Below are 24,490 nucleotides of genomic sequence, written 5' to 3'. Positions count from 1 at the left end.
CACAGTTACACTGATTTAAGGAATTTTCATCCAAAATGATTAATTTTAATCCAAGAATTTATTCCTGTGTTCCTCAAACTTAGCTCGTGGAGGAGTACACTGTCTAAGGACAGAGGCACACTTTTTCTACACTTTTTCGCTCTCACGTCTGTTTTTGCTAATTCAGGTATTGCATGAGAGAATTGCTGCAGATCACAGAAGAAGTAGACAAGATTTATAGAAATATTTTGATTTTAAGGCCATAAGGGACCATAAAAACATCTAATGTCACCAGTTGGATGAGCAGTGCCAGGCTGAACTTTATCCAGTTACATCAAGAGGAAATCCATTGTGTTTGAAGCTACCTTTGAAAATTGCAAGTGATGAAGAATTTGCCATTTCCTTTGATATTTCCTTCATTAAATGCTTAATAAATCATCTTCACTGACATAAATCTGTGGTTTTTCTCACTTGAATGAGTCTGGCTTTTCTTCAATACACTGTTATTATGTGTCTTCCACTATGTTAAAAACCCCACTGTATTCTCCCAAAGAAAGTATAAAAGTTTAACAAAATCATTTTCTCTACATTGATTGGGACATTTAAAAAAAATCTGGTCACTGTTAATCTCCCCATTCTCACCAGCTGCTGTACAATTGAAATAACTGCACCATGGATTGCTGAGTGCCTGTAACTAAGAGAAATGCTCAGGAAAGCCAGAAAGAAAATCATCAACTTAAGTCACACTGACATTTTTTAATTTCTGACCCTTCTTTCTGATCCTCAGGTCTAGTTGCATTCTTGGTGAAATTAACTTGTGAAAATTCAAAACCAGCTTCATCAATGGTTAATGAAACCATAATTTCTTCTATTAAGAACACAATGAATTTATTGCAGCCTTATAGTGTTCTTTATTGTTATGCTCTCTGGATAAATTAAGACAATTTGACTCTAATTGTAAGATGTTGAAATGTGTCAGTCTTACCATTAGATGATCATTTACAATCATCAACTCAATATATTTTGTTTCCTCTTCAACTTTACGTGGAATCTGACGAACCTATGGAGAGATTGTAACTTAGAGTCTGACAATACAGAGTGTAACTGATAACAGACGTCTGCACTTAGTGGTTTCCCTACTTTAATAAACAGGGAATGAAGTCTCCGTTTAGAATATTTATTTTGAAACAAAATAAAGTGAGATAAAATAGCTACTTGCCACTATTGCAAAATATTACAAAATAGATAGGTTTTATTAAAGGAGTTTCTGATAAAACTATACTCAAAATGAGCAAAGTTATTTTACCTACCTTTTCATTTGCCATATAGCAGTATTTAAAAATTTCCTAACTCTTCAGGGAGGCAGTGTCCAAGAGAACCCATCAGTGTTTAGCTTACATTAGATACCTCTTTTTGTATTAGCTGTATTGATATAGAGATCTCATGCCAAACCAGCAGGAGCAGCAGGACTCCATCTGGACAAATTAACTCAGTAGACATGAAACAAACTTGACGGCACGTTCCTTATAAACAAGCATATTGGCACATACCTGCCTTTTCCTTCTTTTGTGTCTTGGCCTTACAACAAAATTCTGTGATGTACTATTCGTCTGCCAGAATTCTAAGCAGAAAACACAGACAAATACAGTGAATATTTACAAAAATATAGCTCAGCAATTAGTGACCCTGATGCAACATGACAGTAGTATGGCATTCTTCAGCACTTCAGATGCAGCAACAACTCATTTTTTCAAGTTTCCAGCTAGAAGGGAGGCAAGACTACAGATGCTTCCCAGTAACAGGGCTCTTATTAAAAACTCTACTAGTGATAATCTGGGTCTGTTGAAACAGATGATCTGTGGGTGTCACGCTTCAGAAAGCACAGCAGATGTTCTATGCCAAAACTTCACCAATACTGGGCATGAAATATTATTAGCATAGTGCTTCCATGGAGTGAATCACATTTTCAGGAATTCAGCAGACATTCACAGAGCTCTTGCAATAGCTACCTAAATTAATAAGAAGAGCATGGAAGGCAGAATTAATGCTTTAAGACGATTATATTCACAAAGCAAAATATGTCAGAGTTGGGAGAAACCTTACAAGATTTTGGCAATGCTCACTTGCCAACACAATATTCCTCCCTGCTAATCCCTCTGTGTCCTTAACTTCTTAAATCTCTAATCATAAGCATCAAGTAGTTTATTCTTTTGCCAAATCCTTTTCACCAAATCTATTAGTAGCCCCTCATGGAAAAGGACACATCATAAACTAAGCAGAAGATAACACTTGCTCTTACCCTTTCAAATGTCCAAGAAGTAATTTTCCATCTTTAAATTTAAATTCATAGTCCCTGCCTCTCTTTTCTCTATATAAAATACAGCTCTTTCCTTATCTTGTATAAATGTGTTTCCTATTTGCACAACCCCAAGAAGATCTTTTTGATTCATGCAAATTCAATGTTTGCAGTTTCTTAGTTTGTAATAATGTTTCTCCTTTCTCTGCTTTCCCTCTTTTGTGCTTTCTGTAGCCTTGGACATGCTTTCATTTTCAAGGAACTGAAAACTTTTTTCAGTTTTTCAGTGATTTTACCAGTCCTTCAGAGAAGTAAATAGTCCTATAGTGTTTATAGGACACTCTTATAGTGTTGTAGGATTGATGGCGCTGTGTAAATTAAGAGACTTCCAGTTCACATATCTTTGTACACAACTTCTGCTTGTTTTACAAATTCCTGAGCAGTTCAGTTTTGCTGGTGAGACAGGGAAGTTTCTCACAACTTCACTTCCTGCTGTATGTTAATTGTACAATTTCTGCATGAGGTTCAAAAATAGGATTAAAAACATGCTGATAGGAATTTGCCATATCAGCAAAATCTTAAAACACAAAGCTGAGTTGCCCATCTGACAAGATATTGCCAGGCCTAAGGGATAATTTTAACCAAAAGTGGCAAATTACTAATAAGGCAAAACAGGAAAACAAAGCATGAATAACTGGTATTGTTTTGGGTAAATGAGGGACTATGGTGACATTTTGCTATGTGAGGTTTGCAGATACCTTTTCACAGAGCAACCTAGACAATCACAGGCTCTCTGCTTTAAAATGTTTTCATGGTTACACCAATGCACTTGAGGACTTTCTTTAGAAAAATGATCAAGGATAAATTCAATCACACCCAAGCTCCTTATTTATTGCTTAAAGACCTGCAGACTGTTGAGCTTTCGATGACGAGAAACCAGATCTTGGAAACCTTTTTACAATGTTTTTGATTATGCTTTATGTATGTTAACTAGTTTAGACTGTTCTAGTGCCACACAACTGGATGTCAACCTGTCATTTTTGATTTTATAACATGCTTAATGACACTGGTAAAAATAACACTTTTCAATCAATAAAATAATAATTTACAGTATATATATCGATTCTCAGATAACTTTACCAGTGCTTATTTCACTCACAATCAGAAGTCAGTCATGTCTAAGGGAAATGATGCAGCCATTACCATAACACACATTAACATTACCTTATAACTCACAAGATGGATAAACGCACACAGGTTGCATTTCCAGTCAAAGATCCTCAGGCAAAAGAACACAACCAGCAAAATCACAGGGAATGTTGATAGTTGAGAGATACTAGCAGATATTTTGATGGGAATATATTGCCACAAAAAAAAATGTAATGGAGATTCACAAAATCATAGGATCATCTTGATTGGAAAAAGATTGCTAAAATCAAGCCCAACCATAAATTTAATACTGCCAAGTCCCACTAAATCATCTTCCTAAGTGCTGTATCTACATATTTTTTCATGTGATCCCAAAAGAAAAGGACATCTGTTATGTATTATTTGAAAAACAGCACCTTTGATAACATATTGTTATCTAAAACCATGCCAGGGCAGGCATTGTAGATCTCAACAGAGATTGTGAGAAAAAAGTCTGGTAAATATAAGGTCAAATGCTCTAAGTGTGCCAAGTCATCTGCTCAAGCTTCCTTATTTAAAATTCTCATTATTCTTCAGACCATTGCAAAGTACAGTAAAATAAATTCTTTTCTGCAACAGCTTGTGGGGTTTTTCTTAATACCCAGGGAGCAAAAGAATGTATAAAGTACATTGCTATTTAACTGGGATAGGATAATGTGTGCTTTTACTATTGCTGATACTGAGTAATCCCTACCACTTGAATTTTTTTCCCTTTCTAACACCAGTATTGAAGCTGGTGATCTACCCAGTTCATTCCTAATGCAGTGGAAATGCTGAGTGGAAATCTCACCTTACACACATTTCTAAAGATAAGAGAAAAATCTTGACTTCGGGAAAAATCTCCTTAGGCCAGTCAAATTGATCAATTATGAGAGTAGCTATGATGATATATGTCAGCACAGTGCTTGCTACTGCTAACAATAATTTTGTTGTAGTGCTTTCAAAAAATCATTCACAAAAATACTAGTAGCAATTAACTGTAAATGTTAATTAAAGAAAAAAAAGTCAAGTCAAGACAGAAGTCTGACCTCTCCAGACTGGCAGGGAAGAAGCAGAGGAGCTCTCATCCCCTGAAGCTGTGACTGTGCATGGAGGATGACTTACAGGCAGAGATAAATTGAATAATTACAGACAAAGAAAAATTGTGGGTTTCCTAATGGGGATATAATATTATACATGTACTGTAATTTTCACTACAAACATCAGAAACACCTTTTCAAACAATTTTACAAAACCAAGTATGAGCATGTGGGAGAGTAGACTATGAATTAGAGTCTATTTCTCCACACATGGGACCCTAAACATAAAATTATGGAAGATTAGCACCTGTACCTCTCATCCACATTACAAATACTTGCATAACTGAGAAGACTAGCACTCTGCAACTGAATTTCCTTTTTAACCTTTTCTACAATCCTGTGATTCTAATTCAATCTAGATGGCAACATGTTCTGTTATGTCATGTGCTGGGCTTTGTACAGCAAAGCCAGCAACTATTTATTTGTTTTCTGTAATAAAATCAAAACTGTACAAGCATGTCTGGATCTTTGTGGGAAAACAAATAAACAAAACAAGACCATGAAGCCCTAGTCTGACAGTTTTTCAAAAATCAAGAAACTCTGGTGGAGGTGAAACTGGGGCATTTACTTGCAATTAATCCCTTTTCATAATTTTAAAAGCAGAAAACAATTTTATTCCATAATCTTGAAAACATAAAATTCACTATTAGGAAATCTTATAAAACAGCTTATAGATAAACCAACACTAGCAGTGTCTTAGTTTAACAAACTGAGATAGAAGATTTATTTTAAACTCAGCATTGGCTGCATTATTTCCAATCTTTTGAGTCAAGAAAATGTGATAATGTGAAATGTGATGAATTACGCACTCTGTTATTCAGCCTTATGTTCAATAAATTGCTCTCATTACACTATCATCTCTGCCAGCACAGGGAGCAAGCACGGTACGTGTGTAAGGTACACAGGAAGTTTTGTGACACAGAAGTCACTGCCTTGCACAGAAGTCATGAGCCTTTTGTGCTCATGTCCCTCCATCCCAACACTGCCTCTGCCTTGCCTGGGCAATCATCATCCCAGGACAGGAGGCACCAAGCTGGGACAGTGGCTTTGTTTGGATTCAGATTCCTTCTTCAGAACTGAAATTAAGGCAATCAGATTGTAGCAAGTTCCTATGTTTTCCTTCTTTTCTCATTAGCTCCCTGAATGATTCTGCTTTGCTTAACAACTGGCAGAGCTGCACAAACTGCGCTCCAGGGATGGACCCGCCTGCGTGCAGCACTCAGCACCTCAAGACCTCAGATCCAAATGCTGCCATAGGACAAATGGTTTGTAACAAGATAACCAAACATCTGTAACTCTCCTGAAGAAATCAGACTGGAGGTGGTTTCTACCAAAATGTCAGTGTCTACAAAGGACAGTTTATCTAGGATATGCGTTGTAGGCCAGGAAAACACAACTGTAACAAATCCTTGACAGAATGGGGATATGTCACAAATACTGCAATTTTAGCTTCAATTAACAAGCCAACCTCTCAGATGAAAACCCATTTTTTTTAGAAAACCTTTCTCCCTCCACACACAATATGGGCATTCATCACTACAAGCACTTGAAATCACTTCTGCCTCCAAATTCATCTGCACTGAAACGCACGGCCCTCATCATAGCCAGCACTGCGAAAGATGCTGATGGGACTGGAGATCAGAGTCACTGAGCAGAAATGACACTGGGCAATTTCTTGTCTCCCAGGCTTATGCTCACTCCACAGTACTCATCCTGTATCTCAAAACCAGAAAAACCCATGAAGAGTTATCAACCACCATCAAGGTGGTGTTAATTTTCATCACCTCTAGGCTACCTCAGCCCTTTCCTCCTTACAGCTACCAGCACACAATTCACACCACAGACCACATGCCCTGTTAAAAGAAACACATACCACAACGTGAAGGTCTAGGAGAGATTTCATTCATTAGATTCAGGATTTTTTTATCAGATTTTTTCCTGTGCTTTCACTGTTTCAAAATGGGGTTTTTTCAGTGTGTGTGGTTTATTTTTTAAATTTATTTGAGTAAAAGAAGGTGTATATATAACAAAACAATATACTCTCAGAAGATGATCTATCAAATATAGTCAACAAATTTGGCCTTAGAATAAAACAGTAAGTAATGAATACTTAAAAATCATACCAGATGGCAGGTCGACTGAAGGAAATTCAAACAACTTGGATTTGTAAACAGAGTGGAAATGGAAGTCATCCTGAAATAGTGAATAATTGTCCATATTACATCAGGAAAAATTAATCCATCTCATGATCATTAAACAGACAATTCCAAAGGTTCTTGTCACCCAACGCACACCCCAGAGAACATGCAAGTTGCAAAGCACCATTACTCCACATTCTTCTTTTCCCAGCTGCAATGTGATTGCTAATGCCACATTTAATCACCTTTTATATCTGAGTACCTCAAACACAGAGGCTGAGCACACAGAGCTAGGCCTAAATTGGGCTCCCAGAGCTGCTCAGGGAGAGACAATGAAAAGTCCCAGGAGCTGCTGAACTGGAGTCAAGGAAGAACCAGGAGGAGAGTGATGTAATAAACCCAGAGCAGCAAGTGCAGGGAAGGGCACTGGGCACTCACAGGCTCCAAGGGACCCTCCCCTAGTGCTGCAGCGCTCTACTGCCAAGAGCTACAGAGCACACACATACAGACACACCACTAATGTCTAATTTTTGCAGCTCTGCCTTTGTCTGTGGAGATGGAGTCTCACATTTGAGGTAAATGAACTGGGAATGAGGGGATGACCCTTTGGTCCCACAGCCTTATGCCTACCCTGTGCCCATGGATGACTACTCAAAAAAACACAGCAGGACTACTGTAAGTTCTACTTACATCTGAAGTGTAGTTTTCATCGGGTTCAATAAGGTAAGTATGGTTTCCATCATAGAACATCCCACTGTCAAGAGCAGGAAATGTAAATACAGATTTAATAAAGAAACACTAGTGCGACATGGAAGTAACTTCCTAAAGTTAATATACTTTAAAAATTTTAATATTTGGGGAAGGAAGAGTTTAAAATGGTTTCAGGAACCGAATGCAATTCTGGATTGCATTTGTTTCTTCACTTCAGAAAAAAAGATTTTCTCCTGTGGTGAAGCAGACTCTCCTTCTACAAACCTTCCCTATAACATATATAAACACAAAATGGACTAATTTAACCAACTGAAAATCCAGTTCAAAGCCCCCACTCCAACGCAGGAGATATTTATCTACAACACATAAATGAGGGACCTGTCTTTAGGAACACATATTTGGAGCATATGCATATCTTTCCCCAAATAAAAATGGTATTTAATTGAATTGAATTATCCTTGGGTTTTAATAGGTTGTTTTATTAACTCTTTCCTTAGCATTTCATTTAAAGGGAATGTTGATACAAATACTAGTCTGTAAGAGCAGAAAAACATATGTTATTTCTTATACATTCTGATCTTCAACCAAACCAGAATACTTTTAAGTAACTTTTCCTTTACTTCAGTGGCATACACACATGATTGGGATTAGGCTGTATCAGCATGTCCCTTTCAAAGGGTCACTACTAAAGTGTTTACGCTTGGCCCTAAATATAAGCTGTAAATTCAAATTTGGCACATAGCACACAACAACAACAGCATAAAAGTGAGATTATTTATTTACTTACATTACTGTTAAAAAATCCAAAACAAACAGGAATTACAAGCAACAAAAGCAAATCCTTTCTTTTTTCTTATGCAGCTTTTTTTATCAGCAAAATTGACATTCACAGAAGTAACCTGGGTTACTGACTGTATCACATATATCAAGTATGAGCATAACTACAACGTAAAGCTGCTTCACCTGTCAAATTACACATGCCTATTCTTTAGAAATAAATACTGTCTATACAGTTTAAGCAAAATATTCTAGCATCTGCTGGAGCTCCTTTGCTTGGAAATGAGATGAGACTGGGGAAGATCCTGTAGCTCTTTACCAGTCTAAATTTCCTTTCCTCTGTTTGCAACTTTAGATGTGCAGGGTCTGCAAGTTGAAGCACTGTCAGCAAAGAGCTTCTTGTGAGACTGCTGCTCCCAGCAGCACTGACCTCTGACCAAGTCACTGAGCAGTGACAAGAATAATAAATAGTCACTGCTGACCTACAGACCTCACCTGCCCACTCAAAGCATCCACGGCTCTTTCCCCACCAGCTACCATAGACCTAGTGCGCTCTGAATAAACCACACGCTCATGGGTGTGTTACAGAGAAAGCAAACATTTCAAAAGCCTGCATTTCGATGATGCGTGCTCTTCAGGCAATCCCATTCGCCGCCGTGACAGCGGCGCTCGCAGCAGGGGCCGCAGTTCCTGCGTTCACCACCAGGCGGCAGCACGATCCCGGCCGTGCCCGCTCGGCGCCGCGCACTGACACCCGCTCGGCGCTCTGCCCTGCTCGGGCTAAGCACGGCAAACCGAGCATCCCCACAGCACAAACAAAACAAAAACCCAGGCAAAACGGCTTGCTCGAAGTTACGGTGGCAGAGGTGCATTTTTCATTAGCCAAGTCATTAAGAAGACATCCATAATTTCAGGTGTTCTGTCAGCCGGATGTGATCGATTTAACTCATAATAGGAAGGATGTGAAGCAGACATTACTAAAAGAAGAACTCATAACTTATGATTAAAAAAATCAACATTTTTTCACCTGTATGAATAATTCTGCTCTTACTGGCTGAGATCTAGAGGTACTAACATGCAAAAGAGGAGACTGGCATGACCTTTAGAAATATGAAGCTTGTTTTTCTCTTAAAGGCATCTGTTTTGTCTTGTGTGCTTCCTAAAATTCATGAAAGCAAAGCTCCTGCCCAGACCTTGCAGAAGACAACTCTGCTCAGCGACCATTATTCTAGCAAGATACTCCAAAGTGGGGCTGAAGCTAAGGAGCTCTGATTGCCAGTGTGAGTTTCTAGTAATTACTTATCATTTAAAATCAGCTGTGTAGGAGCTAGTTGCAATGATGGAAATGCAGTGGCAGAGAATGTGAGTTTAATACAGCTCAGGAAACATTACTTTCTTGTACTGGATGTTTGAAATACCAGCCTGATTAGAGTAAGCTTGTGTCAAAGAACTCAGCTCAAACTTTACTGTATCAAGGGAAAAAATGGAGGGGGGATGGGGAGAGGGGACAGAGAGATATCTTTCAAGAGAGAGCTGAATTATACAATGAAAAAAATGCATCACCTATCCTGTAACTTAGAAGGGATCAATTTGGATATCAGGCCATTGAAGAACACAGAGCAGCAGAAGAGTCAGTTTTAAGCATAAACTCACAGAAAGAGGGCAGGAAAAGACATATGCAGGCTCTCCTTTGCTCCTGCCTTTTCTCCTAGGAGTTAGCAGGGGCCAAGACCTAATGGATCCCTGCTAATGGAAGCCAGGCAGTGCCTCAGGATGCATTAGGAAGATACCATTTTTAGGCTCACTGTCCATGCTTCAAACTGGGTTCAAGTTTCTTGAGCTGCACAGCTGTAAATCAGACAAGTGCAAGGATGGCAAGTCTTCTGCAGGCATTCTCCCCTTCATAACAAAGAATATACAACTATAAAAGAAAGACACTACTCAAATAAAAGTACTTATATGACTGACACCAGAAATACAGAATAATCGTAGATATACAATAGGCTGAAGAAGATTTCCATCAGCTAAACCCTGCTTCCACAGAAAAAGGTAAAGCTCAGGTGAGCTCCACACAGGCTCACTTGGTGCCATGCCTTTTCAAGCTGATGTCAGTATTAGTGGTGCTGAGATCCTGTAATTCCCAGGTGTGACAGGCACTAGGTTGATCTGAAAACCTGACTAGCATCATTCAATAGTGCCAAAAGTAGACAGGTCCAAAAGCTGTACAATCCATACACAGCTTCATGTAACCTTCACTTGACAGAGGATTTATTTGTAAGTAAAATTATGTACTTCAAAGAAAAATTTTCGCACCCTCATACATTTTCTTCTAGATTTTTCAAGATTTTACTATATGCAAGGTATTACCCCATACACACAACTTAAGGCCAGAAATTCTGTTAACAAAAATGGATAATGCAAGATAAATTCTAAAATGACATTTCCTTTGTAAAGATACTAGAAAAGAAATAAAGTACACATCATTATAGCAACAAGAAAGGAACACAATTTCCAAATAATTCATTGGCATTGTTTTTATTTTTGTAGAATAGGATGTTTTCAGCTACTTCTACTCTGCCATCTCTATAATAAGTTATCTTAAAACAATACCTGGCCACTGCCATTAGTCCCGAATTTAGAAAAAAAGGGAAAAAAAAGTAAATTCTGAAGATTTTTGAATACTTAATATTGGTGACAAAGTAGTAGGAAAATAGCCAGCACTTATTTTACTATATTCATGTATTATTTTACTATAAATAACTTGATTTGGCTTAAAAGAATGATAAACAAAAATCAGTAAAAACAAAACAGCAGACTTACTGTAATCCATGGCATGTTGACAAGGCAACAAATGATACAGAATTTCCTCGAATTTTTCCCTGATAATAGCAATGTTCTCCTCCCTGAAATTGGAAATTGAGACTGTAAATCCATGGGACATTCCACAGCATCACACTTCATCCTGTCAAACACTGCTTTTCCATAAACACTTTCCCAAGCCATTGACATGGCACCGAGAACTGACTATCACTCATGTAGGAGTTCATCCCATCTTCTTTGAGCCTTGGTTTGGTACTTAAACAAACACCATCATCTTGACCCTGTACATCAAATGGTGTATTTCACAATTTCAGTGTGAAATCCCTGACATCCTGAGGTGGATTTCAGAGACAAATTACTCCAGAAGTGCTCACTCCAGAAGTGCTCATCTTCCTTCGCTGACTAGAAAAAGAGTTGGCAGTAGGGGGCTTAGACTCCACATCTGCTCTGCACATGACTACATCAGACAGGATGAACTCTGCTCTGAGGGTAAGGCAATTTCCTTCTTCTAAGTAGAAAGGCATGCTAACAAAATAATAATAATGCTTGATTGGAAAAAAAGACCAAAGCAGAAGTAGTCACTAGTGCTCCAAAGCTAATGGAACCTCCAAGAGTAACTAAGTAGTAAAGGAATACAATGAAAATGAATGTTTGCCTCTCCTCTTCTGCAAATAAAATGTATATCTTTCTAATAAAATCCAGCTGACTCTACTCAAAAAAATTCCCCCCAGTTTCTCTGTAGTAGGGCTTTCACTGATAAGCCCTACTACACATGCGATAAATTTATTCAGTATTGCACAATAGCAATATTTGTACGCAAAATTAGAAAAACAATTCAAACATCCCTTAAATTCTCACTGACATCAACTCTTCAGAATAGCTTACCTATTAGTGTCTCACCAATTCAACTATGCTGTAATGCACTCACATTGGTTAAAGGACTATGAAGGAGATTTTCAGTTCTTTTCTTTTTTAATAGCATATATTTGCAAATACTTCTTCCAGCAAATGAATGAATAATCTACCTAACATAATGTACCCAGCCCTGTGAATATTTATGTCCATTTACCAGAGGGAGGGAAAGGCTTTACAATTACAGCTGTTTCAGAAGACAGTAGTCACTTACATGATGCATAGCACAGTCATTTTAGGCATCTGACATTAAATGCTTTTTGATTTTATTTTTCAAATCCTAAAAAAATAATTAATCAACATCAGGCTAAAGGTGAGAAAATATGTAGGCTATGTTGGTAGTTTTGTTCTTTGATCAGGAAACCCTGTTCTGTTTTCTACAAGATGTGAAACCATTGTTGAAAGCAGCTACAATGCGTGGGTGCCTCTGGTTTGAGGCGCACCCCTAAAGAGAGCACAGGAGCCTGTTTGTTAGTGCACAGCTGCTCACAGGGAAACAGCCTTGATCTCAGCCTGGTCAGAGGAGTCCTTCACCACACTGAGCTGCAGAGTGCCCACCGTGCTGCCCACCACGGGCCCCCTCTGCTCGGGTGTCTGGGGGAAGCTGGTGCCACACAGGCCGTGTTTGACTCCTTGTCCCTCGTTGGTGAGAAGCTCTGGGGCTGACTCATCCCAGGCTACACCAAGGAGTGTCTGACAGCAGCTGTAGGACCCATCTCCCCTGGCCCGGCATTTCTTATGACTATCCAGAACTTGGGACACAGATCAAGTATCAGTGAAAAGGAGATTGTTTCAATTTCTGCTTTGCACTCATGTACATTTTAGCCACCAATATCCTAAGTTAATTTGATTTCAGAGAGACTATATCCTTCTTTGTCTTTCCTGAAATCTTGGCTTATTTTCTCCATTTTATCCCCTTTTTCTACACCTATTTACTTCCTATATCTTAGCTACTTTAAGCTCTCTTGACTTGGGATTTTCTTTCTTTCAGTCCACTACAGGACCATGGAACTGCTCAAGGCTTTCAGGTCCTTTTGGAATATATGAATAAGAAGTAAACAAAGAGAGACTCCAGTTAGCAAATAACAAAGCTAAAAATCAAACTATATGGATGATCTAAAACCTTATGAGAAATAAAATACTCTCTAAAGAGAATTCTTGAAGTAGTATTCCTGTAAAAGACATAACTGGAATAAGTGCATGGATATGGAAATAATACTGAAAAGACTATCAGTAGGGAGTTGTACAGGCTTCTAGCTGTGGAAGGAATTTAGAGTAATTACACAAATTGGTTTGTTCTCAGAAAATGTAGTTAATATGTACCAGAAATAGAATCTCAGGCTCCATTAGTTTGCAAAACCATGTCTTTTCAACCAGGAGGAACATTTTTTCACACTAATAATCCAGACTGTGGCTCAAAAGTGTATTTTGATGTTTCAAATGAGAATCAAATAAATGTCCCATGACAGTACCTCCAAATTAATTTATTCTGTAATAAATCCATGGGAAAAATAATGCATACAGATCTAGAAAAGAAAAGTATAACAAAAACAGCTCTAAATTCTTGTCTGGGAAAAATACAATTGAGATACACAAATTCTACTCTACTTAGTCAAATCAGTTAAACTCAACGATCTACTAGAGCTCATGGTAATTCTGGTGGAGATAGAAACACAACTCTGATCTCAGCCTCAGGCATCAGTTTATCACTACAAAACATTCCTTTCTATATGCTAACATCCAGGAGATATTTTTTATTTATTTACTTATGTTCCTATCCTTATAACATAAGTCACCGCAAGATAGTTAATAAAATTAAGCTAAAAAAATTATTTTCACTTCTTTAAATGAAGATAGTTTTTTTCCAAGTACTTGGTGCATGCAATTATCTGAGGTGGTTAGAGCATGGTGCTAATAATAACAAGGCTCTGGGTTTGACCCCTGTATGGGTACTTAAAGCCACAAATTCTGAGAATTGAAGTGTTCAGGAAACCACTGGATGTGGCACTCAGTGTCATGGTTTAGTTGGCATGGTGGTGTTTGGTCAAAGGTTGGACTTATAGAACTTGGAAGTAATTCCCAACCTTAATGAATCTATGATTCTGTGGTTCTGTACTGAGAGTCAGGACACATGAAGGCACTCTGCAGGGCAGGTTTTTTCAAACAAGAAGTTTACTGTTGCTGCTTCACTATAGTGCTGAGGCTGAAATTGTGCTGGGTTTGACATCTACTAAACCTGTCTGATAGCAGGTAGTGATATAAAATGCACTGTGTTAGAGGAGAAATCACAGTATGTGAGAGACCTAAGACCACCAAACACTAAACATGATCATCATATATATCTTCTTTTACTCTGCTCTTGGAAATACTCCCTGAAGGACTAAGGTTGTCTCTCTTATCAACTGCTATCTTCAGCAAAGAGACAAAAGCTGAAAAAAAAAATCTTCATTTTTTTCCTAAAAATATTCTGGTCCCATATGATAATTAACACTTCCCTTAAGAGTTGAAATCAGCACCAACTACAGTTCAGTCCAGAACATCAAGGGTCTTTTGTGAAGAGCTATTGGCTTCCTGTAGCTAACAGAGCCTCTCTCTGTTCTCTCAAAAGCAATAATTGCCCATCTCAGCAAATCAAACCTCCACACTGGCCTTTGCCAGCTACTGGGGAATGGTTCAGTGTAAGATGAGAGGAAATCAGACTGCTCTTCAGCATATGCCAGCCATAAGTCTGAGCAGCACATTTACCCACTTCTGCTCTAAAATTGAACCTGGTCACTCTAGAGTCTGGGAGAAAATCAGGCTAAATGTCATCTCCTATGAGACAAGGTCAGCCTGGTGACAGCAGCTGTGACACAAACCTGCAACACACATTTGCCTGCAAGGCAAATTTTCTGCCAGTGCCCATAGCACTCTGTGGTCCATTTCCTTGGATCAGTAAGTTATCCTTCCTGCAAGAATCTTCTCAACATGAGGGACAACCTACTGGTGATGTCCGAGGGCAGCACAGAAAATAGAGGTTTTTAACAAGAAGTTTATTAATTTGGAGAGCTAAAAATGTAATAAAATCCTACCCAAAAAAAAAAAAAAAAAAAAAAAACACCCCAAAAAAACCCTAACAGAATGACCCCAGGGTCAATTAAAACAAGTTAATCATTATTCTAGTTATCAATTCATAAGACAGCCTTCATCTTGATGCTTAAGTTGGACAATTCTAGCAAAATCCTGAAATAGGGCTATTTACCCTGTGAATTGCTACAGTTCATCTCTAACCAGATGCAACCCTTTTGCCTATGTCAGTACAAGTCTTCTTGCAACCTGTTGGGTACGTAGCATGGCAAAGATACTAAAAAGTGGTAAGACACAGATGTCAGCAATGCAAATAAAATTTGTTCCCATTTTTAAATTTTAAGATCGTTTGTCCCTGCTTTGAGAGGCACCAGCTGCTGAGCAGACACAAAAGAGATGAAAAACACATTAACCAGCACTCATAATAAAGGGTGAAATAAGTAAAGTGAAAGAACAGCCCCGACAGTCATTAATGGCAGCAGCTCCCTCTTCTCTGCAGTCACAGTGCAGAAAGCATCTGCTGACCACACACTGGCAGGGTTTGTTATTCGCCTCAGAGACACTGTGACCTTCCCAGGGGAGGAAAATAAGGATGCACATTCATCTGCTTTCTACATTGGATATCCAAGTAATCCATTTTCTGCAATTAAGAGAGGTGCTGGCCAGTAAAATGCAGGCAACAGTAAGGCACTGACCTTAAAATTAATACCTTACTTTTCTCCTACATATTCCTATTTTAACACTCTTTAATCCACAGGAAAGGAGATTGCTGGTTTAATTCAAATCCTAGTAACATATTTCCCTCTTTCCTTGCACCAGAAAGTTCCCAAAAGGCCAGCTAAGGCTCAAGCCACCATTCTGTGAATGCTAGATAATGATGAGCTGCCAGATAATGATAAGCTGTTTAAAGGGCTACCCATTGTGGGGCCACCAGTTACAAAAATACATAACTAAGGCTGCACGATCAACAGCAAAAGGAAAAGAAAATTGCACCCTTGCTCACTGACTTCTATGACAGAAAACAGCTTGTTATGAATGGGTTTCTATTAGTAAATAGAAGAGTCAAAATGGCACTTTGACCTGTGTAACTGCAATGAGAGAAAACACCTTTTAATTGACACGTACTTCAGCAATTGGCAGGGGCTCTGCTGTGCTGAGCCCTGAGTTCAGCTCCTACTCAGCTCAGTAACCACGCCAGGGACCTGGCACCACCTCGTTGCAGAGTAGTTCTGGACTGCATCTCCTTAAAGCCAAATGTTCTGGAATTGTGAAAGGTGCCCTCCCTTTGTAGGAGGATGGCTCTCACATGTGCTCACATAGCTCAGACCCGACACGCTGTGGGGACATTAGATTGTAACGCTGTCTCAGTTTCTGAAATCAGAGATGTGGATTCCAAAATTAGGAAAAGGCACAGCCGCTTCTAAGCCTTCTCCACAAAATGCCCATGTTTAAAGGCTGTTGGCAGCACTCTTGACAAACAGAGACACACGTGTATGTGACAGGATCCTGCACGCGGGCGACTCGCTCCAACTGCCATCAGTGACTCACAGCAGGAGCCTTCAGCAGATGGCACAAGAAATCAGCCCAGCTTCCCAGCTCAGAGGCCAAATGAGGGCTGTGTTTACTGCCCAGTAGCTATGAGAAAAGATGCCCCACAAAACACTGCAGGGTGTGGACAGAGAGCTCATGCCAACGCAACACCATCTGCTCTGGAAGCTGCCTTGGCATCTGCTTGGAAAACAGACTCTTGCCTTGACTTACCTTGGTGTTAGGGGAAATTGTTTTTTATTATCAACTGCCAGGCAAAGATGAGGCAGAGGAGAAAAGGTTACCTCTTCCTGCCCACTCTGTTGCTGTCTTTAAGACAGGTCTTGTAGCAGTGGCTAGTGTCTCTCAGTCGTGGCACACAAGTCATTTAAATGACAGTCATTTTGCCCCACTCCTGTGTTTCTGTTCCAGGGAAATGGAAGGAAACATTTTAAGGGACAGTATGAAAATTCCTTGTAATCTACGCACACTAAACTGCCACATCAGCTCATCAGCTTACCCCAAGTCTGAAGCCAAGGTGTAAGAATGTGATTTACAAGATTACTATAAACACAACACAACACCTACATGGATACCAATCAGTCAGCAGGACATAAAGTTCTGAGGAAAACAGAAAACAATACAACCCTGATATCCTTATTGGCTCATTATTTCTGAATGACAGAACTTTCTCTGTAAGTGAAAATTCACAGAGCTTAAGGCTGTGTCTAGAAACATTAGCCTACTGTTTATAATACAGTGCCAGTTTGGTATCCATAGGGAACAACAGACATGTCTAGGCAAAGCTACTTACAGAAGTCAAGATGAAGAAAGTAAAGATGTCAAGCTAAAGCCCACTGCATGGAAGCACGCCTTCAGAAGTACAGCAGCTTCTGTTTGCTTGGCTTAATTCTCCCTCAAAGGGATTTAGTTAAATCCAAAAATATACTTTTATTTTTTAATAAGAGCATCTACAAAGTGATTTGATGTTCTCTAATGTTATAGCAGTAATTAATTTCTCTTAGCCATACTCAGTCCTCGTACGGTCTGAGATTACAGAACACTTGGTTGCTACCAACCACTCTCTGGCTATGGATGCTGTATGTTGTTGCAGCTCATGGAAAATAACTCATGAGGTGCACAAAGTCAAACAAGATTTTTCTGCAAGTCCAAGCTGTTCTCCTTCTGGAACAAGACAAAACTGCAGCAGAGCACTCAAGAGGTGGCTCCTGATGGTCACACAGTCACTTGTCTTGCCACTTCAGCAGAACCACCCACCATCACAGGGGTCCACATCCAGCAGAAATGTACTTTTTCATGTACAGTGAAATGTACTTTTTAAGCTCTGGAAGACTTCCACTTTCTGACATTTTTCCCCTGCAGGACTAGTTAAACCCACAGGATTTTTTAATTTTTTTTTTTTACGTCACAAAGAAATGGGAGACAAGATAATTAAACCTGCAAAATCCCACATGAATCATGATCTGGGATTCATTCTAGTGTAGTATATTCAAAACCATGACCTGGGAATGACTCCTAATATGGAAAACTGTTACTTTTCATTTTCTTCTCCTTGGTAGCAGAATGTATGTATAAAGTAAGCCAGTAATAACAGGGAGATGATCACATATTTAAAAAATCTACTGTAAATGTACATTAAAAGTGCCAGCCTGTAGGATCATTAGGTCAGGCAAATGCACTATGTATGAGGGCTGATTATCTTGCCCTGGTATCCTATAGAGGACACTACATTTTCTAAATCCTAAAGGGCTTGCTTCCAGAATTCAAAAAATGCTACAACAGGAAAGCGAGATATTTCTCAATGCCTATTGACTCAGTGTGACAGCATGACACTACTGGAAAAAAGGATGTCCAGAGTAACTGAAAACACATAGAAATTAAAAAATTTTGTCAACTCTTCATCAAGACACATTAATTTCCGTTAAAACCCAGAGGAAGCAATTTGACCAGTATACTATGGGATCAGTTTGCTTCCATCCTGCCATTCTGTTCCAGTACTACACTCTGATCTTCCCCTTCTTGTGGAACTTTCAATTTATGAACTTTCATTGTACAGTGCAAACACCTATAATTAGTCCCTAAGTGTAATAAGTTGCCATTTGCTCTATTTGGTTTTTTATTTACTCCATTAGTCAAAAGATAATCAGATTTCCAGCTGATTCTTCTCTGCACTGTAATGCTTCTCAGCTTTGCACTGTTGGCAAATTTCATTAATATACACATACATTTTTTTACATAAGTCATTAATGAAAACATTTGATGGGAGCACTCTGAAGATAACTTTGCAGGAACCCCCTGCTAAACTGTGTCAGACTCACAGACTCCTCATCAGCTCTTCTTCAGTTAGTTAACTGCTATCACTAAAAAGTAGATTTTGGCCTAGATTTGTTAGTAATTTACCATGAGGCCAAGAGAGCTCTGTTGAGGGTGCAAGAGAGAGGAAATGTGCCAACATTACAGGAACCCTTATTCAAAGTCTTCTCTCAAACAAGACTGAGAATGATTTTTCTGATAACAACAGCTTCTCTAGTCTCTGGACGCAGGCAAAAAAGCTCTGCCAGAAACAGGCATATATAATTCCTGCATTATTTATGATTTGTTCCTTTTCAGTTTTCATCAGCAGGTTGTACAAGTTCCAGGTAGATGCACACAGAGCTCCCCACCACCCCAGGCTCCAGCCTCCAAGGGCTGAGTCTTCCTGCACTCCCATCCCGTCCTCTGCCAGCCCAGCTGGCACTCCGCTAGTCAGGAGAAAATGTAATCCCAAACAGGAAAGCCTGTTCAGCATACAGGCTTCCCTGGCAACTGAAACACCTTCCCCTTTGGTTACCAAAACCTGAAGAATAATAAGAAATACTTTTCAGACAGTGAGTGCCCTTACTGGAAGGTGATGGTTAGAAGCACCTTGCTATAAGACTGGAAAGATAGCAGTCAATTATTGAAATGACCTGCTCACTGGTGAAATGTTTCATCTGGCTGCACCACAAATTATTGTAGACTTATGATCAGTTTGTACCTGTGGAGATAACAAGGAAATGTTGGAATGCTACTTGGATAAGATCTCATCAAACAGGCACAGGTGTGCACAGACACACACTGCCCTCGGTCATGGGACTGTACCTTAACAACTGCTTGAGCAGACCAGACTTGAAGGAGAAAGTTTAACAGAAAAAGCAATCGAGGGTACCCAGACTCCTCTGATTTTTCAAGATCTTAATATTTTTCTCCCTTATGCATCATTCTTCCTTAAAAATGGCTTTTAAAGAGCCCTTCAAATCCACATCATGGCACAGACTAGCCAAGGCTTCAAGCACAGCAAGGCAATGAAGAACAGTAATTTTCCTCCTTGTGTAGAGGCATTAAAATAGCTGTAAGCTACAATAACAGTCATCTTGCACACGCTACTAGTCAATGCACACAACATAATGACTATTTTTGCAAGCTAACAGCTCTGCTTTGCTGTGCAGCTTTAAAATGCATTTGCCCCAAACCCTCCATTGGCCAAACCACAATGGGGGCCCCTCTGCTGGGACCCCCACAGAGCAGGGGGCTGTGCTGGGACCCCCAGCTGGACAGGATGGCTGTGGGTGCTTTGAAAGCCCAATAGGCACAGTGGGGGCAATGCAGGGCCCAGCAGAACAGCTCAGCACAGCTTGGGACACACAGCCACACGGCAGTCCTAACCCACAGCACAAGCCTGGCCAAAGCTCCTCTGTTAATGCTGCAACAAAGAAAAAACAGTGCCTAGCATTTGATATGTCTCCATTCATGTTGTTCAGTGCTATCATAGGAAAATGCTGCGAGGCTGAAGCAAAAAACAGCAGTTTATGCTGTAAGCACTCTCTCTGTAATTTTGTGCCCATAATGCACATGCTGTTTTTACACCACCACACTCAAGAATTTCAGACTTTAAGGACTGCCTATGAAATATAGTTCCTTCTATAGTCATATATAAACATACCATCAAAATTTTCTGGCATTTATCTATCACATCTCTACCTGTGCAAGTTTTCTGACTGAATTATTTTCATGGCTTAATCTTTTTCAGAAAGCAATTTCCTAAGAACTTGTAGAAGTGTACATTGTTTTGGGGAAATACAAGCAGAAACATTTATTTCTACACACTCTGAAGAAGAAAACTGAAACATTTTATTGAGAAAATATCACTGAATAGATTTCAGTTGTTTCTTCTGAGGGTGAAAAATCCAGCAATGTGAATTACTCAGCACTATAGCTGTTTTTTGCCTTTCATCTCACTGACAGCATCAGTGACAGAATGACAACCAAAAAAGAGGGAAAAAGAGAGATAAAAGGACACACAGATATATTGCAACAATACTAGGTATACACAGGTTCAGTATTGATGTGCTATGAGCATAGGATGGTCTGGAATGACACAATCAGGAAAAGGCAATGCCAAGAAGGGTTTTTCTCTTTCTTATTAATTGATTATTCTCTTTGCTACCAGAAGGAATTTAGGCCAACACTCCTGCTTTCCTAGTAGAGACGTGATGTACAGTAAAGGAGGGTGTGGTGGGAAACACTGAAATAATTTGAGCATCTAGCTCCTTCTGTTTTTCTTAGGCATTGCACACTGCTGCTGGTTTAATAAAAATGTGTTAGGTGCTGCCTAACTGTGCCAAATTAACAAGAAGCCTCTACTCTGCAGCAGCTAAATGCTGGCACCCTGCAAAAACATTTGTATATCTTTCACTTTCACAATGCTCTAATGTATTAATAATTATGCAGAAATAAAATTTAATGTAATGTATTCTTATGATAAAAAGGTATGTTAAACTGAAGACTCTTCTCACAGTAAAAATCCCTTTGCTACTAAAAAAGTGGTATTTTTTATGGCATAAACATTTCTCCCTTCCCCTGCCCCCCTCTCCTCTTTGAAGCATCCTCAGTAATGGCAGAAGATCCATATGTGTTTTACAGCACAGGAAGTTTTACTGGGAGGGAAGGAGAGGGGGAGGAGTGGCAAAAGTGGTTATCAACTCCACATTGCACATGAGCCAAGGCAGGATCCGCTTTCCAGACACATTCCCAAACTGCTGCCTGTACAGCTGCCTTCACACCGTGCCTCTGAGCTCCTGCTTCCCCCATACTGCTGGTGCACAACAGCAGCACTGATGGTTCGTGTGTCTGGGCAATCTTCTTGCCCAGAGAAACGCAAGGGGGAATGTGTGGGTTTTAAGATACGCCTCTCTGGTAAGAAGGCCATGAGCTTGCTGTGTGAGCAGCTTTGCTCCAGGCCTGCAGCTGGCAGGGGATGGCAGATGGACATTTTCTCTCTGTCGCTGTTTCTCCCACCAAAGCAGCAAGAGAGATGCTGCCAGGCCGCCTCTGTCTCTGCCTACAGCCCAAGATAAACTGCACAGAGATGGGTGAAGAGCAGCACGTTGAAGCAACTGATAGAAACCTGTCTCCTTTCTGAAATACCTCTTCAGCTTCTGCTTCAGAATATGCAGCAAAAAGGAGAGCATATTTTGTGGTTTATTTATAAGTTGCACCCTTTCCCTAACTGTTTTTAAATAAGAATCTAACCAATCTGCACAATCTCTAAAATCCAGCATAATAATTGTGTTACCAGTTATAGTAAACAATTCCCACAGTAATCAAAGGTAATAAATCACCATCATGGAAATTTCTTATAGCTGTAATAAGATTTTCAAAACATTTGATGTAAAACCAAAGCAAACAGACACTGCCAGTCTTTTCAGAAATTGTTCAACAGACAAACAAAGCTCTCAAATGAACTTACAGGTGCTCTGAAAAATACTGACTGGTCAGAGAGAACCAGATTAATTTTTAATCAGTTCAATAGCACTGATTAAATCAGCCTCACCCAGTGTCTGGTATTAAAGTGCACTCACTAGCCCGCACTTTTCCAAAAACCTTTTGGTATCTGAACTTTTATGAAAATGTTCCCATGACTGTGGCCACCAGGCTCTTCTGACATTTTTCCCAGCAGCTGCTTCCCTCCCTGCCAATCCCACACACTCAGATGCAACAAAACAAGCAAAGACCTTACATCCCCTTTGCCAGCATGCTTCCACAGGACTGCTGCCTGCAGACTGCTGGAGCAGTGGAATAGAAGGGGCAGAGGAGCCCACCTGTACAGCCCAGCCACCCCTGGCCCCCTGCCCACAGTACAGGGCAGCATGGGAGGGAACTCACCACTCGAGCAGCAAGCCCTCTCCCTCGCAGTGCAGTCCTTGCAGCCCCTTCCACTCCCAATTCAGCCCATCTCAAGTACCAAGCTCAGTGCAGCAATGATAGCTCTCTGCTTCAGGCAGATTTGAGAATTCTGAGCAAGGCAGTGATAGCCCTCCCTGAAGGTATACCCTGACCCTGGCTCAGCACCTAAATCAAGGGGAAATAATCTCTGGGACCCTTGAGGCTCGCAGCTGTTTTACCCAGAACAGTTTCTGACCTTTCCTCTGAAAGGCCTGATCCTCCCATCACTTTCCCTCCAATTAAACAGTACTTAGATATGAAGGGCTGCTGATTTCAAACATTTCCTTGCTTGATTAAGGCTTGCTCATCAGGAACAATTCCGTGACAGTGATGGATTAACTTAACTAACTTGCATATATATATCTTAATGCAGAAAAATGGGTTGTTTTTTCTCTTATTAATATCAGCTATTATCTTTATTATTATTATCTGCTTTGACTCGTATTCTGAACTTCAGTCAAGCAAGACTTCTTGACTGCAGAGCAGAGCTGACTGAGAAATTAGTCTTTACAATTTAATGGGACAGGTATGTGTTTGCCTCAGTCTGATAATGTATGCAGACTATTATCTAGATAATAGTGGGAGAGCAGACTTCCTACTTGCAAATGACAGAAGGGAATAAACCAAAGAAAACTTGCATCTTCAGCTATCCAGTGGATAAAGGACTGCTTTGCCCATTTCCATTTCCACTTTCACATTGCAGAGATTAACACATTTGTTTTGAAGTATTTAGATTATCTCAGATTTAGTAAAACAATTTGGGTGATTTCTTTTAATAAAATGTAAACTTTGAACAAAATTTTACCTAACATTTACCTGATAGGCAAATTTAGAGTTTCCATTTTGCACCATATATAATACATTTCTGAACACTCTATGTAATCTATAGTAATTGATACAAAAATTATAGCTGACATCTACAAAACAAGTCCTAACAAATAGAGGGTCTGTAAGAAAAATCTCCCATGTTGCATGCAAAGAATAAAACACTTCTGCAAAGGCTGTGGGACATTTCACACAAGAAAACAGCAACAAATAGCATCTTGTAGTTACTATGCCAACAAACACACAGAGAAAGAAACACACAACTTGTGATTAGATATTTAATACAATAATATTATACAATAAATATTGCTATTCTCAAATTTACAAAGAAGGTCATAACATACCAAACTTGAGGTTTGGTACAATGAGAAAATGCTACCTGCCAAAACAAAAATATTTTCTTCAATAAGTATCAAAAGCGAAGTATTCTTACTAGCAAAAAGAACTACTATGAATATATTTTTCATGGATATAATTTTTATTTAAACATTAATGTAATAAATTTGACAATGGAGTGTATTTGCCTTGTTTAAAGCTGAAAGTTAGAAAACAAGATGTTTGCCTCAGAATAGTAAAACAAATCACTTGAAAAATCAGTTATCCCTCCTTTCACAAAAATATGTGAGTTTTCATGAACATCAAAAGCCAAGCAAATTAAAAAAGAGAAACATAAAAAGGAAATTCTTACTTTAACTTCCACTGTCTTCCCACCTTGCTCGATATGCCTCTCAAGATATTCAGAAGACAGCAGGTCACTGCAAGAAGACAAAAAAAAAGAACTGTAAGCCTTGTGCATGTGTTCTTGTACTCCCTGTCAGCAAGCACTGGTTAAACATTTACATTTGAAAAGGGCAAAACCTGCAGGATACTTTCCCTGAAATGTTCATAAAAATCATTGAAACAGCCAT

The 24,490-nt window shown here is 39.4% G+C and overlaps 1 protein-coding gene across 5 annotated transcripts in view; it reads right to left on the bottom strand.

Moving 5' to 3' along the window:
* Nucleotides 1-24,321, bottom strand: part of ADAM22 (ADAM metallopeptidase domain 22) — a 73,192-nt gene extending 48,871 nt beyond the window's left edge. For all 5 annotated transcript variants that reach the window (XM_063150880.1, XM_063150870.1, XM_063150892.1 and 2 more), the window contains exons 1-6: nt 24,271-24,321; nt 10,989-11,071; nt 7,371-7,434; nt 6,666-6,735; nt 1,530-1,600; nt 965-1,039 (exon numbers count right to left, since the gene is read on the bottom strand). In XM_063150880.1, coding sequence (XP_063006950.1) covers nt 965-1,039; nt 1,530-1,600; nt 6,666-6,735; nt 7,371-7,430 — 276 coding nt within the window. In that variant the 5' untranslated portion in view covers nt 7,431-7,434; nt 10,989-11,071; nt 24,271-24,321. The remainder of the gene's footprint in view (nt 1-964; nt 1,040-1,529; nt 1,601-6,665; nt 6,736-7,370; nt 7,435-10,988; nt 11,072-24,270) is intronic.
* Nucleotides 24,322-24,490: the final 169 nt, after the last annotated feature.

The sequence above is a fragment of the Melospiza melodia genome, chromosome 1, assembly GCF_035770615.1.
Source record: "Melospiza melodia melodia isolate bMelMel2 chromosome 1, bMelMel2.pri, whole genome shotgun sequence".
NCBI classification, from domain to species: Eukaryota; Metazoa; Chordata; class Aves; order Passeriformes; family Passerellidae; genus Melospiza; species Melospiza melodia.
Note: the sequence above shows the minus strand (reverse complement) of the source record. Positions and strands in the feature narration are given on the sequence as shown.